The 17,617-nt window shown below is 38.6% G+C and overlaps 1 protein-coding gene across 4 annotated transcripts in view; it reads left to right on the top strand.

Moving 5' to 3' along the window:
- The window catches only part of LOC123951053 (SPHK1 interactor, AKAP domain containing), a 175,352-nt gene that overhangs the window by 140,486 nt on the left and 17,249 nt on the right, over positions 1-17,617 (top strand). For all 4 annotated transcript variants that reach the window (XM_046019685.1, XM_046019683.1, XM_046019682.1 and 1 more), the window contains exons 6-7: positions 330-585; positions 1,899-5,679. In XM_046019685.1, the coding sequence (XP_045875641.1) occupies positions 330-585; positions 1,899-5,679 (4,037 nt within the window). The remainder of the gene's footprint in view (positions 1-329; positions 586-1,898; positions 5,680-17,617) is intronic.

Genomic DNA, 17,617 nt, shown 5'->3' with positions numbered 1-17,617 from the left:
CTTAACCTGTTTAACTTTGCCCGGAGCCACTTTTACTTTAGCAGGAGACCACAAAATATGTGATGCAACTGGTCTAGTTTCCCCGAAGTCAAACTTTCTCCTGGGTACCTTGTGTGCTTTATTTTCCCATTTATTTATGCTATTTATTTTTGAATAGCACTTGAATTTTTTTTCAAGCAATGCGTCCATCGAAGCCCAGAAGATATTCCAAATATTTTAAATGTCCCCCATTCCTTGTAACAAGAAGGACTGGTGGAAGAAGAAAGGTCAGAAGTGATGGTTTTTTATTCTCGCTTTCAATAAATACATTTTTTCCTCTCTGCTTTCAGTGCCCTTGGCTGCCAGATATCTGCTTGGTCCAGTGTGCGAGAGGGAACAGGGCAAACAGTACCAACTGCATCATCTTTGAAATCAACAAATTTTTGATCGGTCTGGAGCTGGTGCAGGAGCGGCAACTCCATCTGGAAACAAATATCTTAAAAGTGGAGGATGACACCAACTGCTCCCTGTCTTCAATCGAGGAGGACTTTCTCACCGCCTCTGAGCACTTGGAGGAGGAAAACGAGGTGGAAGACTATAGGAGCGGTGAGAACTGCCCCATGAAACAAATGTGCCGTAGTCACCCTCTAAAAATGACTAGGATTTCAGGAAAGTTTCAGGCCATGTCGGTTTGGCTAACACACCACAATCTTCACTTACAGAGTTTAGGGAGGACAGGAGGATAACAGACCATGAGTGAAGCTGCCGACTCAAGCACTTCAACACAATGGTTGGATGGCCCCATTTCCCTAAAGATGCCTTGGGGATGCTGAAGGACATCCTCCTGCCTGCCAAGAGACTAAGACTATCACAGGGAAGAAAGTTACCTTCCCTGAGACTTCCATAAAGCCACCATTAGCTGATGCCAACTTAAACTGGCCTAATTCTTGCACTGTCTCTTAGAGGCTGTGAAGCCTGGTTTGGTTACCTAGTCCTTCTGAGCCCCAGTTTCTTTATCCAGTATTTGGGAGTATAATAGTGCCTCTTAGCACGGCTACACTTACTGTATTGAGCTATATGTATTTATAATATTTACCTGTTATTTATGGTAAGGACAGAAGGAAATAAGGCAGGAGAGTACTTAGCCCTTAGCCTTTATTCAGTTTTGAATGACAGATTCAAAGAGCTCAGTGAACGATGTGCTCCTCTTCCCCACTCTTAGCCACAGAGGAAGGGATCCTGCCAATGCTGTTGTCAATCCCTGGGACAAGTCCTACCCAAACTTCAGAGCAAATTTTTGCAGCAAGGCTTACTATGGAGGTTGGTGTAAACATTCTTCCTCCTCCTTCCATGTGCACTGGGAAGCTCTGAGATGCAACTATCTGGGTTACTTTTCCCACGGAGCCATGGGGAAAGATAATTAAGGGCATCCAGGTGACTCTGTCAGTTAAGCATCTGCCTCCAGCTTAGGTCATGATCTCAGGGTCCTAGAATCAAGCCCCCAAATCAGTCGGCTTGTCCCTTTCCCTCTGTCCCTCCTTCACCCGCCTCGTGCTCTTTCTCCCTCTGCTCACTCGCTCTCTCTCAAATAAATAAATAAAAATCTTTAAAGAAAGAAAGGAAGGATTAGCACTCAGCTCCCACTGCCATCTTCTCCCACTCTAGTGCGGACATTTATATCCCACATCGAAAGACATTTTGTTGAGTGTGGTTCTATAATGAAACTCAAAAACATTTTTGGATTCGTTTGTCTTTCTAAATGCTGTTTATTTGGGGGGAGGGGGGAACACCCCTGGTTCTATCAGGCATTTTAAAAAAGTAATTGTTACTTTTTTTTCAATAAGGCATTTTTAAAAAGTAATCTCATGAGATCCTGCTATAGAAAAAGTAATGGTGAGCCCTCATTTTGTCTTCAATAGGTTATGAGAATATAAATGTCTCAGCTACTCTTTTGGAAAGTAAAAGACCAAAGGAAGCCACTCAGGAGGAATGGACTAACAACAAGGAAACGTTGCTTTGTGCTTTGGAAGACAAATATACTGGCAAATATTATCCGATGACGAAAGCAGAAGGATCGCTGGAAAAAGTAGAAGACACCCCTTTGCAGAGCCTTGGTGCATCAGTCGAGCCATCGGAATGGAAAGGTGACGCTGTGCAGAATAAGAGGCCAGCCACAAATTATTATTATTTAGAAAATGTTAAAGGTCACGTGGAAAAATCACAGGCACCATATATTCCTGGGGATGCTTACTTCTCCAGGATGGTTGAGAACGGTGGGCCTCCCATATATAGTGCCCTCACTAAGCATGACAACAGCTTGGATCCCGGGGACCGTGAAGATGGCACAAATGCCTTTCCCCCCAAGCAGGACGGAGAAGCCACTGCTGGCGAGTATGCTACAAACTTAGCAGAATCCGTGCTGCAAGATGCATTTATTCGGTTGTCCCAGTCTCAGCCTGCACCGCCCCACGGTTCCGCAGTCAGTGTTTCTGTCGGAAATGCTCTGCTACCCAGTGGCTGCTCCGCAAAAGGTATAGTGGTCCCTCAGTCATGGAACAAGCTCCCCAAAATTGTCATTGTTCAGAGTCCAGATGGCAGTGAGGCTGCACCTGAGGCGGGCATCCCCTCATGGTCTGAGGTGGAGGTCTCCGTCGAAACCTCAGGTGTCCCCTCTGGAGAGAACTCCAGCAGTCACCCTCAGAGTGCTCTCGAAGTTGCACTGGCTTGCGCGGCCACTGTGATTGGAACCATTTCCAGTCCTCAGGCCACAGAAAGGCTCAAAATGGAGCAAGAATCTTTGGTTTCAACTCCTCCACTGGGAGGCCATGAACCACTGCAAACTCAAATACCACAAGTACTCAAGGAGCCTTCCACCAGTGAATACTCCTTTCCATCTGCTCTGTGTGGCATGACTCAGGTGGCAAGTGCCGTTGCTGTGTGTGGCCTGGGTGAACCTGGAGAGGCGAAGGCTCCGAGTGGCCTCTCGTGTGCAGCTGAGGCCTGTGCGGCTGTCCCCCCGCTCTGTGGTCTGGCCACAGCAGGGACCCTGGAGCTGGGAAATGAGGCCATTGCTTGGGCATTGCTCAGGGAGGCTGCTCTGGTTTTAACAAGGTCCGGTGCCTGTAGCAGCGTTGGAGACCTCATGGAATCCATGAGCGAGAGAATCATAGAAACTGCTTCAAAGCCTCAGGTCTTTGAAAATGTCAGCTCAGAAAATGTCCTCAGGAATGAGCTGGCACAGACCCTGTCCAGTGTTATCCTGAAGCATTCCATTGATGAAGCTCACCAAAAAAACAAAATGCTTGGTCGCAACGACAGCAGGCATTCACCCGAAACCCTCGACACCTTGATGGAGAGTGCCAGTCAGCTGCTCTTCCGTGTGATATGCTTTACATTCAAGAAGATGAGTCGTTTTGTACAGCTTGGGGAATGCCCCGCCGTCCTCGCTGATGAGACCATCAGCTGGACGGAAACGGAATTAGGCTACCGGCCACCTGACCAGGCTGGCAGTCTAGCCTGGACCAAAGCCCTTGAGTATTCCAGCAGCTCTCCACTCAGCAATCCATGCAGTGCTAGTCTTGTGATCAATAATCTTGTAGATGATGTTTGTCCGAAGCAAGATAGCAAGGGCCCGGTGAAGCCAGGCCTCTTCCAGAACCCTATGCTGCAATCTCACTGGCCCTGTAGACCCAGAGAGCCTCATTCTTCAACTGCTAAAACAGCCCCCAGAGAAATATATCAAAAAGCAATGGCAGGAGAAGATCCAAACAACCCTCATCAGATGCGCAGGCACAGTGAGAGTGAGTACAGAGCAGCTTCGGAGGGAGATTGGACACTGGCAGTGGGCAAGGGCAGCAGAGGTTCCCACGACGCAGAGGACGGCGCCAGTGCAAATGTGCAGGAGAAGTATAATCGTGCCTCCCCTCTAAACAATGAAGTTCAAGTGAACCTGTCTTCGTTAGGGAATGACTTGCTGCTTCCTGCTCAACCTGTGCTACAGGCAAAACACGCAGATATATACTGCATTACGGACTTCGCGGAAGAATTAGCAGAGATGATTGTCTCCATGGCAACTGAAATCGCAGCAATTTGCCTTGACAACTCAAATGGAAAACAACCCTGGTTCTGTGCGTGGAAGAGAGGGAATGAGTTTCCGGTTTCCCCGAACGTATCCTGCCGGTCTTTGAAGAGGAAGAAGGAAAGCCAGACCAGTGGGGCCGCAGTGAGGAAACACAAGCCACCAAGGCTCAGCGAGATCAAGAGGAAAACCGATGAGCACCCGGAGCTTAAGGAGAAGCTGATGAACAGGGTCATGGATGAGTCGATGAACCTTGAGGACGTCCCGGATTCTGTCAGTATTTTTGCAAACGAAGTGGCAGCCAAGATCATGAACCTAACAGAGTTCTCCATGGTGGATGGTGTCTGGCAAGCCCAGAGTCATCCCCGGAACCGGTTACTCAGTGGAGACAGGTGGAACCGGCCGAAGGCCTCCAGCTGTGAAAGCATCCCAGAGGAGGACTCGAATGCCCAGGCTTATGTAAACAGCCTGGGTTTAATGAGTACCCTAAGTCAGCCAGTTAGCAGGGCCAGCTCTGTCTCCAAGCAGTCCAGCTGTGAGAGCATCACTGAGGAGTTTTCCAGGTTCATGGTGAACCAGATGGAAAATGAAGGAAGAGGGTTTGAGTTACTGCTGGATTACTATGCGGGCAAGAACGCCAGCAGCATCCTGAACTCAGCCATGCAACAGGCATGCCGTAAAAATGACCATCTCAGTGTGAGGCCAAGCTGTCCCTCTAAGCAGTCCAGCACCGAGAGCATAACCGAGGAGTTTTATAGGTACATGCTGAGGGACATTGAGAGAGAAAGCAGAGACAGCACCTCCTCCAGACGAAGCAGCCAGGATTGGACGGTTGGCTTACTGTCACCTTCTCTGCGATCCCCATTGTGTTACAGACAGTCGTCCGTGCCAGATAGCAGATCCCTGGGCGCCAGGCTGACAGTGAACGCACCCATCAAAGCCAACTCTTTAGATGGCTTCGCTCAAAACAGCCAGCAAGACTTCCTAAGTGTACATCCAGTCAGTAGCGCTTCCTCCTCAGGTCTCTGCAAATCTGACTCTTGCTTGTATTGGAGAGGGGGAACTGACCAGATCACCAACATGTTAATTCACGAGACGTGGGCAAACTCAATCAAAGCCCTCATGCAGAAGAACAAAATTATAGTGGATGATGCCGAGGCAGCTGAGGCTGATCCTGCCTCTGGTGGCTCTCCCATGCAAGTGGAGAAATGTGCAGACAGACCAGCTTCAAGCAGAGTGCAAAGTGGGCCAACTCTTCCTGTTCAGGAGTCCGTTGATAACCCAAGGAAAGGCTCCATTACTGAAAGCAAACAGCCCTTGGTGGCATCTCAGAGCAAAGCTGCTCCTCTTACAAACCACAACAGTTTAGATTCTTTTAAAAAGGAAACTTCTTCGTGCCAGGGGACTATGCCTGTAAACCGCACCAGGAGGTCACTTTGCTCAAGAGAAGTGCCTTTAATTCACATCGAAACGGATCAGAGAGAAGAGTGTGTTGGAGAACCTGAACATTCCCCCTCTGAAACCAGGCCCCTACAAGAAGCAGAGGAGCATTTGAAAGAAGAAAACGTCCCAGACGTGGTGAAGGGTGGAGACACTGCCGGGAGTGCCTGCCAAAACCCCAGGTGAGTGAATGACCCCTTAGACTAGATAGGGTGTTTGGGACTGGAGTTGGCCTCTTAATTCGTATTTATTCCAAATCCTAGGGCCTTCACTGATGCAAGAACTGAAATCTGAGACAATAAATGACCTTCGTGGGTTAATATACATTTACAATAGAAAGTTGGAAGTAATTTTTTTAAATTTCTTAAACAAATTGTGTTCATCTATGTAATGGAGGAAATAGAGTTTTATTTTTCCCATGAAAATTAATATCCCATACTATGTTACCTCTTAAAATTAAGTCACGAAAATTTTCAAGCAAAAAGGAAAATTACATCAACTTATTTGAAAAAAACCCAAATTTAAATTTTAATATTGAAATGTGACACTAAATACTTTGGTATCATTTTTCTCTATCATCTGTTAAGGTTTTCTGTTTTGTTTTGTTCTAAAAATCTTTGAAAGGACACCATGCCCCACAAATGCTGGACCTTTAGACGCTTGGTCTAATCCTGGCAGTGTTACAAAGTAAAATTAGAATTTTGCTATTTCAATAGTTCCTTTCCAGAAAATTGTAGTGTAGGTGATAATGCATTCTGAATCTGAGACAAAGAAATTATTTCATTCCAGGTGCTTAAGGAAGAATCCATCCTTTTACATCTCCCCTTTTCTGTAGAAATTCATATTCTTGAATATGAGACCATTGTACCATTTAAAAATTTATTATTGAAGTTTGGTTGACAAACTATATTTGTCAAGTGTACAGCACAGTGATTGAACAGTTCTACTATATGTTACTCAGTGCTCACTAATGTAGTCACCATCAGTCACCATACATTATTATAGTATTACTGACTATAATCCCTATGCTGTACTTTTCATCTCCATGCTTATTTGTTTTATACTTTTTTTGTCTCTAGCTACATAAGACAGAAAAAAAAAAAAACCTCAGAAATTAAGCTACTACCCTTGGAAAACATAAGTTGGAGAAAGAGCCTATGTAGTCTTTTCAGGGACATATGCCTATTGTACAAAGAACCCGTTATTTAGGTGCAATAAACAAGTTGAACACAGTCTTTATCAAATTTCAGCTGCTCTAGAAAATCCTTAATACTTCCCCACCCTCCCAGGGAAGCAGAAGGGTGCTCCCTATCACTATAGAGCATCATTACAAGGTGTGGGTGGTGGTGGTGGTGGTGGTGGTCCAGGTGCACGTGAGTATTTCTTTCTTAGCCACTTAGTACTGGGAACTTTCCAATTGAATTAAATCCTGAAAGAAAGGGGGGCTAATAAATTCACAAGCAAAAGAACATAAAGTTTAAAAAAAATGAAATATAGGCCAAACTGACCAAAACAAGTTCAGTAATTCTCCAGCTCTAGAAAATACTTATCAAAGTCTTACAGAAGTACCATACCTCACTTTAGAACTCACCACCTCCAGGAAGTAGAGAAACTCCAGAAACAAGTTTTTTAAAGTGATCAGAGTTGAAGAAACAAAATAACCAAATGTGAGATATATGAAAATGGAAAAGTTTTATTTTAGATTCCAGGTGTCTGACATGGCATCTTCTTCAATGTCATCATAAACCAGCCAAGATTCTTAGCCAAAGAAAGTTACCCTGTTAGGGAGCATTCATGAACAAGTAGTTCAACAAGATTCATGGCTGCAGGCTCAAATCAAATACTGGTTGCCCCTGAAGTGAAATAATGTTCATTATACAATTTTGAGTGAAATGCCACTAATATGATGCTTAAAATACATACAACCTGGATACTTCCAAAAATTGGGGAAATGTGCATAAATAAAGCCTCCCACTGATTTAGATTCATATTCCATATAAGGACCCAAGCACATATTCTTTCTACTCAAAATATAGACTTCTGATTTGGTTTTCCAACAACCAAAGAAAAAAGAATATAGAATCATCAGTCTTAGAAATTCAAGAGCTGACTCTGTTTCCAAAACATAACATTGAATTTATTTTTCTTTGTGAAGCAGTATACGGAATTATCGAATGCCACTAACTAACCTTGAGCAAGTTCCCTAATCTCTCTGTGTCAGTTTACTCACCTGTAGGGATAAAGCTCTTAACTCAGTGCCTAGCCCATCACAGGTACCCAGTAAATGTTTACTTTATGGTTGTTGTTGGTGGTGTTCAGAGTTAGGGTATATGATTGCCTTTGTTTTAAGAGATGTTTTTTCCCAAGAGAAAACTGTTATGAACAGTGTGAAAATTTTGTTAAAACAGAAATACTAAGATTTACAAGGAGGGAATTAGTTATATTTAGATGACATTTTCTAAGCTCAAGGTTGTTATTAGGGGATTTGATATGTCAAAATACAGAGCTCAGTACTCTGTGGAATAGTTCCTAACTACTTACACATGGAAGGAGGTTACACAGACACTCTTGATTCTGTTTGGCCATAGGGAGATGTCACGTCCTGAAGATATTTCTAGGCTACTCTTTGAAGGACGTTTTCATAATTCTGCTAAAAACTTCATAAAAACCCAACATACTGAAATAAAATCACTTTCTTACTTTTCTTTTATTTGAAAAAGGAATAACAGTTTCAGAATTCATTATGGAAGCCATGTTCAAATGGAAATAGCTATTGTACTTGAAGCTGCCACATTTGTCCAGATACCTGAATAACCCCTCAATTATAAAGAAGGTAAATGACTTATGATAGCCCAATTCTTGATTTCTGGAAAAAAGAGTATCCTGTTGGTAGGCAATAATATGTTCTTAACTCAGCTGCCCTCTCTGAGATTATTGAAGAGCAATAACTTTTTGACAATTTGATATCACAAGTTATAAACACCAAACTGAGAATTCTGAGCATTCGTATGTTGTCCTCATTGGCATAATCTAGTTTTTTAAAGTGTATTTTATGTTCTGTTTTGATTTCTATTTGCTTCAAGAAAACAATTATTCATCCAACAAATATTTGGACATCCATCCTGTGATACACACTGTCCTTAGGGCTAAATAAACAGTAGAGAATAGGGATTTAGTACCTCCTGTCATAGCTCCTACACACCCAGTGGGAGACAAGACAATATGCATGGGAAGACCCTTTGGGAAAAGATTATTACAGTGTGTTAGGAGAGGAAAATAAAAGGAATAATGTGATGGAGAGCAACTGGTTGGGGAATGCAGTTACTTAAGATAGAATGTGGGCATTTGGATGAGACCTAGGGCAAGAGAGTGTGCCAACCATGTAAAGAATTGAAGTGGAAGATGTACATTTGTGTTTCAAACAGTACTGGTGTTCTATCTAGCCTAAAAAAATCCTCCCACCACAGATCACCTAGAAATCCCACATTAAATATCATACATATCCCTTTTGAATACAGAGCTGCCCTTAACAGTATTAAATAAATAATGATAATGAAAATCTTGGAGGCAGAAAATGAAGGATATAGAAATGAAAGTAGTAAACAAAAGTAGTAATTCTGTGCTTGCTCTTGAGGACTTTCCAGTCTCCCTAACCTACTAGTTCACTTTCTAAAAACTAGTGAAAAGTGGGAAATAAGACTGTGGATCCATGAATGATGAAGACGTAGAAATGACACCAACCTCCATATCCTCAAGTGTTATGCCCTCAGAAAAAGTACAAAGAGTAAAAAGGTTCATTCACCAGAAAAGGAGTTGATAAGAACAGTTACCTTTGAGGGTTAGCGCTCTAGATAGGAGGGGAAAAGTCCTCCAAGAATTATACCATGGCTTCCCTAATGTATATGTGAGGTTTTAATTTACACCATCTGTCTGGTCCAGAAAACCCCAAGCTGGTAAATTAATAAAGCAATTTCAGGTTAACAACACTGTGAGATCTTTGCAAAGACAACAATAAATCTCTGGGTATTGTAGCCCAAGTCTTAAAGGCTTTCAGTAGATAAAGCCCCATCAAATAAGGTGTCAGAACCTCAAATCACAGGATACACAAGGAATCAAAGCACTGTGAGCAAAACTCAGTACAAACACCAGATAGTAGGATTAGCCCTAATAAGGATTTCAGATATAAGAATTATTAGCTACAGAATATAATATAAATATTTTTAAAATATTTTTAAATAAGGTATATAAGCTAGGAATAAAGAATAAACTACAATTAAAATAGAATGAAGGAGGCTTAAAAATTAAATACTACAAGAGATGACAAATATAATCACTGAAATTAAAATGTCTATTATAAAAATAATTACTAAGAAATAAAACCATTGCAATAAAGCGTTAATGGCATACTTGCAGAGAGAACTATAGTAAAAGATCAATGTGTAAGGAATTTTGTTTCCATTCATGATGGAATACCCAAAGCTAAGTTTACTCTGCTACTGTAAACAATCAGAAAAATGGGCAAAATATATGAAACAATTCTTGTCAGACATTGTACAAGAAGCCATTTGAAAGAGGGAAACAAACATGGTGACCCCGATAATTGCCAAAAATCTCTGCTTAAATTCTTTTCAGACAACAGTGCAAAGTGAACAAACCTAAGCAGAGCTCAGTAGTCACTTCAAGTTAAGAAGTCAGAGATTACCCACCACCAGGTGGTGGGTAATAGGGAGGGCACGTACTGCATGGAGCACTGGGTGTGGTGCAAAAACAATGAACACTGTTATGCTGAAAATAAACCAATTAAAAAAAAAAAAAAAAAGAAGTCAGAGATTAGGGGGTGCTGCACCGAGAAAGAATTCCAGTAGCCTACAGAGTGATCCCCCTGAGCCTGTTGCTGAATGTTAAACCGTGCATATGTAGGTGAAACCCCATGAAGTCAAAGAGCTGTAAGCTGAAGAATTCCACACATTCACAGGGGACCTGGAGAAGTTTATTTCCAACCAGAGTAGAGAATCCATGTGAAACACATGTACCATTTGTCAGAGACCCTAAAAGCATCACATTATAGATTTAAGGCTACATTACCCTTAAAAAATAAAAGCTAATCTAAACTTGCTCTAAAAAAACTTGACAATAAACATTGAAAAGATCAAACTGAACTGAAACTAGTTTAACCTAGAGTGAATCTGACACACTTTAAAGAAATAGAGCAAAAGCCAGCATAAATTTACAACATAAGATCCGATCAAAAAATGTTTCACATATACCATAAAAGATCCTGAACTCTAGGAAACAAACTGAGGATTGCTAAAAGGGAGGTGGGTGAGGGGAAGAGATAACTGGGTGATGGGCATTAAGGAGGGCACCTGATATAATGAGCACTGGGTGTTATATGCAACTGATGAATCGCTAAATTCTACTTCTGAAACTAACAAAAAAATGTTAAAAATTTGAAGTAAAAAAAAAAGCAGAAAAATTTCACTCATAACCAATAGGATAATCAGTCAATATAAATATATTCGAGAAGTAGAAAGATGATGAAATTAGCAAAGACTTTAAATAGTTATTACAAATGTGCTCCAATATTTGAAGGTACACATGAATATATAATTTGGTGAAAATTATAAACTCACAAATCATGAAGTACAGTGAATCCTAAGCAAGAGAAACAAAAAGAAAACCATACCAAGGCACATCATAATCAAATTATTATAAGCCAAAGACAAAGAAATAGTCCTAAAAGCAGCTCAGAGGAAAACACAACTTACACACTGAGGAACATAATAAAGATTTCAGGTTTCTCATCAGAAAAAAATGAAAGCTAAAGGACGAAGAATGACATCTTTCCTGTGCAGAAGGAAAAAACTGCCAACTCAGTAGTCTTCACTTAGCAAAAAATAAAGGCTATCAAAGGATAAGAAGACTCAATATTGTCAGGATGTCAGTTTATCTGAACTTGATTTATAAATTTAGTGCAATCCCATTCAAAATCCCAGCTTGTTATTTTGTGGATATGAATAAGATGATTCCAAAGTTTATACAAGACTGTATTAAAGGAGAATGTCCAGGACAATATTAAAGAAGAACAAAGTCAGACTGCCACTACCTGGCTTCAAGACTTACTATAAAGCTACAGTAATCAAGACAGTGTGACATTGGCAAAAGAATGATGAATGGATCAATGGCACAGAATAGAAATCCCAGAACTAGATCCACACAAATATATCAATTGATTTTTGGTAAAGAATCAAAGGCAATACAATGGAAAAGGATAGTCTTTTCAAGAAATATTGGTAGAACAGCTTGATATTCACAAGCCAAAAAATGAGTCTAGAAACAAAACCTACACTCTTCACGAAAATTAACTCAAAATGGATTCTATATCTAAATGTAAAATTTGATAAAACTGTAAAACCCTAGGAGATGAGATGATATATGAGAATATTCAGGTGACCTTGGGTTTGGCAATGACTTTTTAGATAAAATATCAAAGACATGATTCATGAGAAACATAATTAATAAACTTGACTTTATTAAAATTAAAACCTATTGCTCCCTGAGAGACACCTGTCAACCAGACCAGACAACAAGCTGAAGACTGGAATAAAATACTCCCCAAAACATATCTGATATAGGACTGTTTTTCAAAATATATAAAGAACTCTAAAAAAATTCCATAATAAGAAAATAAACAACCTGACTTTAAAAGTGGGCAAAAGGCTTCAACAGACACCTCATCAAAGAAGATATACAGGAGACAAATAAGCATATGAAAAGATGCTCAATATCATGTGTTTTTAGGCAATTTAAAATTGAAACAACAAAGAGATGCCACTACACACTTACTAGAATGGCCAAAATAATTTAAAAATATATATATTGGCAACACAAAATGCTGAGAAAAATGTGGAACAATAGGAATTCATATTTATTGCTGGTAGGAATGCAGGGATGGCACAACCACTTTGAAAGACAGTTTGGCAGCTTCTTACAAAAATAAGCATACACTTATCATATGATCCAAAAGTCATGCCCCTAGGTATTTATCAGAATGAGTGGAAAATCTATGTCTACATGAAACACCACCCCACAGGATTTTATAGCAGCTTTACTCGTAATTGACATAACTTGGAAACAACCAAGATTTCCTCCAGAAGGTTAATGGAGAAACAAACACTGCTACATCCAGGCAATGGAAAGTTATCAGCATTAAAAATAAATGAGTTATTAAAAAAAATGAGCTATTAAGCCATGAAAAAAACATGGAGGAAACTCAAATGCATATTATTATGGGAAAGAAGCCAATCCAAAATGTTACATACCATATGATTCCAACTGTATGACTTTCAGGGGAAAGGCAGCAAAAAGATCAGTGGTTGCCAGAGGTTAGGAGGGAAGGAAGGATGACCAGGCGGAACCCAAAAGTTTTTTAGAACAATGAAATCATTCTGTGTGATACTAAAATTGTGAATACATATCATTATAAATTTGTCCAAATCCATAAAATGCACAGTACCAGAGGGAACCCTAATGTAAGCTATGGATTTGGGGTGTTACATTGATTGTAACAAATACATCACTCTAGTGCAAGATGTTGATAGCAGAGGCTGTGCATGTGCGGGGCCAGCGGCACATAGGAACTCTCTGTTCTCTCCACTCAGTTATAGAACCCAAAGCAGCTCTAAAAAGTAAATAAATAAATAAAGCCTATTGAAATTTTTTAAAATAAGAGCAGCATAGTAACGTAGTAAACAAAATCTCCGAGAACATGCCACTAGGAGATCTGCACAAAAGGAAGTGCTAATGGAAGTCATTAGGCTGAAGGAAAATAATACTGGTGGGATCTTGGACGATGTAAAGGAACCAAGAATTCCACAAATACTAAGTATGTGGGTAAATACAAAACACTTTTTCTTTGTTTAAATTTTCTTTAAAATTATTTAAATTTTCTTTAAAATTTAATTATATTAAAAATATAATTATTTAAAATTATATTTAAAATATAATTATTTAAAATATAATTATTTAAAATATAATTATGATATATGTAGAGCTAAAATATATGTTGGTTATGATGCAAAGAAGGGAAGGAGAAATGGAAGTACACTGTTGTAAAAATCTTCCATTCTATGTGACTTGGTTATGTAATCTAAGGTGGACTAAGAAATTGGATGCATACTATAAACCCTGGAATGACTACTAAAAATATAAGACAAAGACCTATGCTAATAACTAATAGGGGAGATAAAGTGGAATGCTAAAATATTTCAGTTAATCTGGAGAAATGCAGGAAAAGAGGAGAATAAAAACAAAGGACAGATGACACTAATAGTAAATAATTATCAAGGTAATATTTAAACACAATCCTATTGATAACTGCACTAATTCTTAATGGTCTAAACACTTCAGTTAGAAAAAAATTAAAATTAAAAAAAAACACTTCAGTTAAAAGAGATTGTCAGACTGAGTATAAAAGCAAACCTCTACTATAAAACTCTATAAGAAATGTGCTTCAAATATAAAGACATATATGGGTAAAAAAATAAAAGAATGGAAAAAGAAATATCAAATGTGAAATAAGATAGGATAAAAATAAATATGGAGTAGCTATATTAATATCAGACTGGGTAGCTTTCAAAACATGGAATTTTATCAGAGATAAAGAGGGATATTTTATAATGATAGAGGGCTTGGTTCAGTAAGAAAACTGTAATTCTAAATATGAAATCACCTAAATAACAAAAATTCAAACTACATGAAACAAAATCTGATAGAGCCAGAGCTGGAAGACTGGAAGGCAAAATAGACAAATCCACAATCAGAGTTGGAAATTTTTGCACCCTTCTATCAGTAACTAGCAGAATAGTAGAGATAACTGGATAAGGATATTTAAGATTTGAACGTTTTCAGTCAAGTTGACCTAATTAACAGTTATTAAACCCTCCACCAACAATAGCAGTAAATACATTTTTTTCAAGTGTACTTGAAACATTAACCAGGGTAGGCCATGAGACCATAAAATAAGTCTTAATTAAAAAAATAACCTAGAATATCATGGAGCATTTTCTCTGATCACAGTGAAATTAAACATAATCAAAACATCTAGGAAGTCTTCCCAAATATTTGGAAATTAACAACACACTTCTAAAGTACTCATTGGTCAAATAAAAAATCACAGGGGAAATTAAGATAAACTTTAAAGTTAATGAAAATGGGGATGCCTTGGTAGCTCAGTCAGTTAAGCATCTGCCTCTCGTGTAGGCCATGATCCCAGGGTCCTGGGATGGAGCCCCACATCTGACTCCCTGTTCAGTGGGGAGCCTGTTTCTCCTTCTCTCTATCCTCCTGCTCATGCTCTCTCTCTGGTTCACTCTTTCTCTCAAATAAATAAATAAAATCTTTTTTTTTTAAGTGAATGAAAACAAAAACACAATATATCAAAATTTGCAGAGATTTTTTTTTTAAGAAGAATTGTCTAACATCAGCAATCTGAACTTCCACCTTAAGAAACTAAGAGAAGATGGTCAAATTAAATCTAAGGTAATATAAGGAAAGAAGTAATAAAAATAAGAGCAAAGATCAACAATTAACAGAAATAGAAAAGAATAGAGAAAAATCAATGAAAGAAAGTTTTTTAGTTGAAATATTAGTGAATAAAGACATGTTTATGCATTTAAAGTTAAAATAAAATATTTAAAATGTGCATGTTTAATAAAATCAAGTTAAAATGGATGAAAGACCTAAGTATGAGACAGAAACCATCAAAATCCTAGAGACCACAGGCAGAAACCTCTTGGACCTCAGCAGTAACAACCTCCTATAAATATGTCTCCAGAGGCAAGGGGGAAAAAAGCAAAAATGAACTATTGGGACTTTATCAAAGAGCTTCTGCACAGTGAAGGAAACAATCAACAAAGCTAAAAAGCAGCCTATGGAATGGGAGAAGATATTTGCAACATACCTGATAAAGGGTTCGTATCCAAAATCTATAAAGAACTTAACAAACCCACACCCAAGAAATAAATAATTAGCTAAGAAATGAGCATAAGACATAGACACTTTTCCAAAGAAGATACCCAGATGACTAACACACATGAAAAAGATACTCAACATCACTCATCATCATGGAAATACAAATCCAAACCCGGATGACATACAATCTCACTCCTGTCAGAATGGCTAAAATGAGCAAACCAAGAAACAACAGGTTTCTTCAGAATGCAGAGAAAGGGGAATCCTCTTGCGCTTTTGGTGGGAATGCAAGCTGGCACACCCACTCTAAAGAATGTATGGAGGTTCTTCAAAACGTTAAAAATAGAACTAGCCTGCAATCCAGCAATTGAACCACTAGGTATTTACCCAAAGGATATAAAAATACAGATTCCAAGGATACATGTGCCTTGATATTTATAATAGCTTTATCAACAATAGCCAAACTATGGAGAGAGTTCAAATATCCATCCTTCTTTATCCATGGATAAAGAAGATGTGGCATATATATACAGACAATGGACTATTGCTCAACCATCAGAAAGAATGAAATCTTGCCATTTGCACTGACATGGATGGAATGAGGTGGTATTATGCTGAATGAAGTAAGACAGAGAAAGAAAAATACCATATGATTTCGCTCATATGTGGAATTTAAAAAACAAGACAGGTGAATATATGGGAAGAGGGGGAGGAAAAAAAGGAAGAAGCTATGAGAGACTCTTAAAGACAGAGAACAAAGTGAGAGTTGATTGAGGGAGGTGGGCAGGGATGGGTTAGATAGGTGATGGGTATGAAAAAGATCACTTGTTGTGATGAGCACTGGGTGTTATATATAAATGATGAATCACTGAATTCTACTCCAGAAACCAATATTGCCCTATAAGTTAACTAACTAAAATTTAAATTAAAAAAAATGTGTATGTGTATGTTTGTTAGGATTTCCCTCTTCAATGAACTTTTTTTATAACTGAACAACTAGATGAACCATTGGAAAGAGGGCTCTTACTGTAGTTCTATATATTTTTTGTTGTTACCTCCTACCTATGGCAAGAGATTTCTATTTTTCATTTATAGTGATAATTCAAAATTTCTTTATTAAAATAAACATTTAGTTTACCTAAACAAATTTTTACAATATTTACAAAATACAGAGGGAATTCAGGTATGGCAAAAATTATGACAGTGGTCTGCTAGTAAATTAAGTTGGGGGAACATTAGGCTAGATGATTTCTGAGGTCCTGGCTAACTCAGAAATTCTACAATTGAATTTGATATCATATGAGAAAACGGTCCTCTGAAGCTCTGTATGGGAACTATGAAATCAGAAGTGGAAAAAGGCCATCTACATATATCTGCATAACACATCTGTGCATTATTCATAAATAAATGAGCAAAGCTATCCATTTATCTCAAAAAAAAATGAAAACCAGTGTTTTAATCATTATTCATTTTGAATTCCCAGTTATGTGACAAGAATATGAGATTTACTGTAAATAGAGCATGAAATTAGATAAAATAAAATATGCCGACAGACTCATTTTTAACCTGAATATCCAATGTCAATCACTGAGATTTAACTTCTGCTTTAGTGAGAAATACCCTGGAATGAGTTTTTCTCATAATGTAAGGTTCTAATTTAGTAAAGAATTAGTCTAGGAAATTTCTTTTTACCTAAGCAAACAGATAGTTGTAGAAGCCTCTTCTTTGTGTTCAGTACTTGGCTTATTTATCTCTTCAGGGGGATTATTTGTGTTTTCAATAAACTTTTCTTTCATTTGAACTTAACTAAATTCACCCAATTTCTTCTTGGTTGCAGCTGTTCTCTCACTTTCTCCCTGCTCAATTTGGAAATATCTCAACATTTTAGAAAGGAAAATCAAACTTATTCAGGACTTTTTTTTTTTTTTCATTAAGTGTTAGTAGCACAGAATGCTAGAAACAGCCACACCTTAATACTGTATCTATCCAGAATGCTGTGGGAAGGATTCTTAGAAGCCAGGCTCCAAAGCTTTTGTGAAATTTTCTAGGTAACCAGGTCACATATCAAAAAGGAAAATTTTCATCAAACCCCAAAATTTATACATTTGAAACTCTACTCTCTATATTAGAACAGATTTTAAAAGTTTT

Source organism: Meles meles, chromosome 9 (genome assembly GCF_922984935.1).
Source record: "Meles meles chromosome 9, mMelMel3.1 paternal haplotype, whole genome shotgun sequence".
In the NCBI taxonomy this organism is placed as follows: domain Eukaryota; kingdom Metazoa; phylum Chordata; class Mammalia; order Carnivora; family Mustelidae; genus Meles; species Meles meles.
The sequence above is the reverse complement of the archived record's forward strand: the minus strand, read 5'-3'. Positions and strand labels throughout refer to the sequence as shown.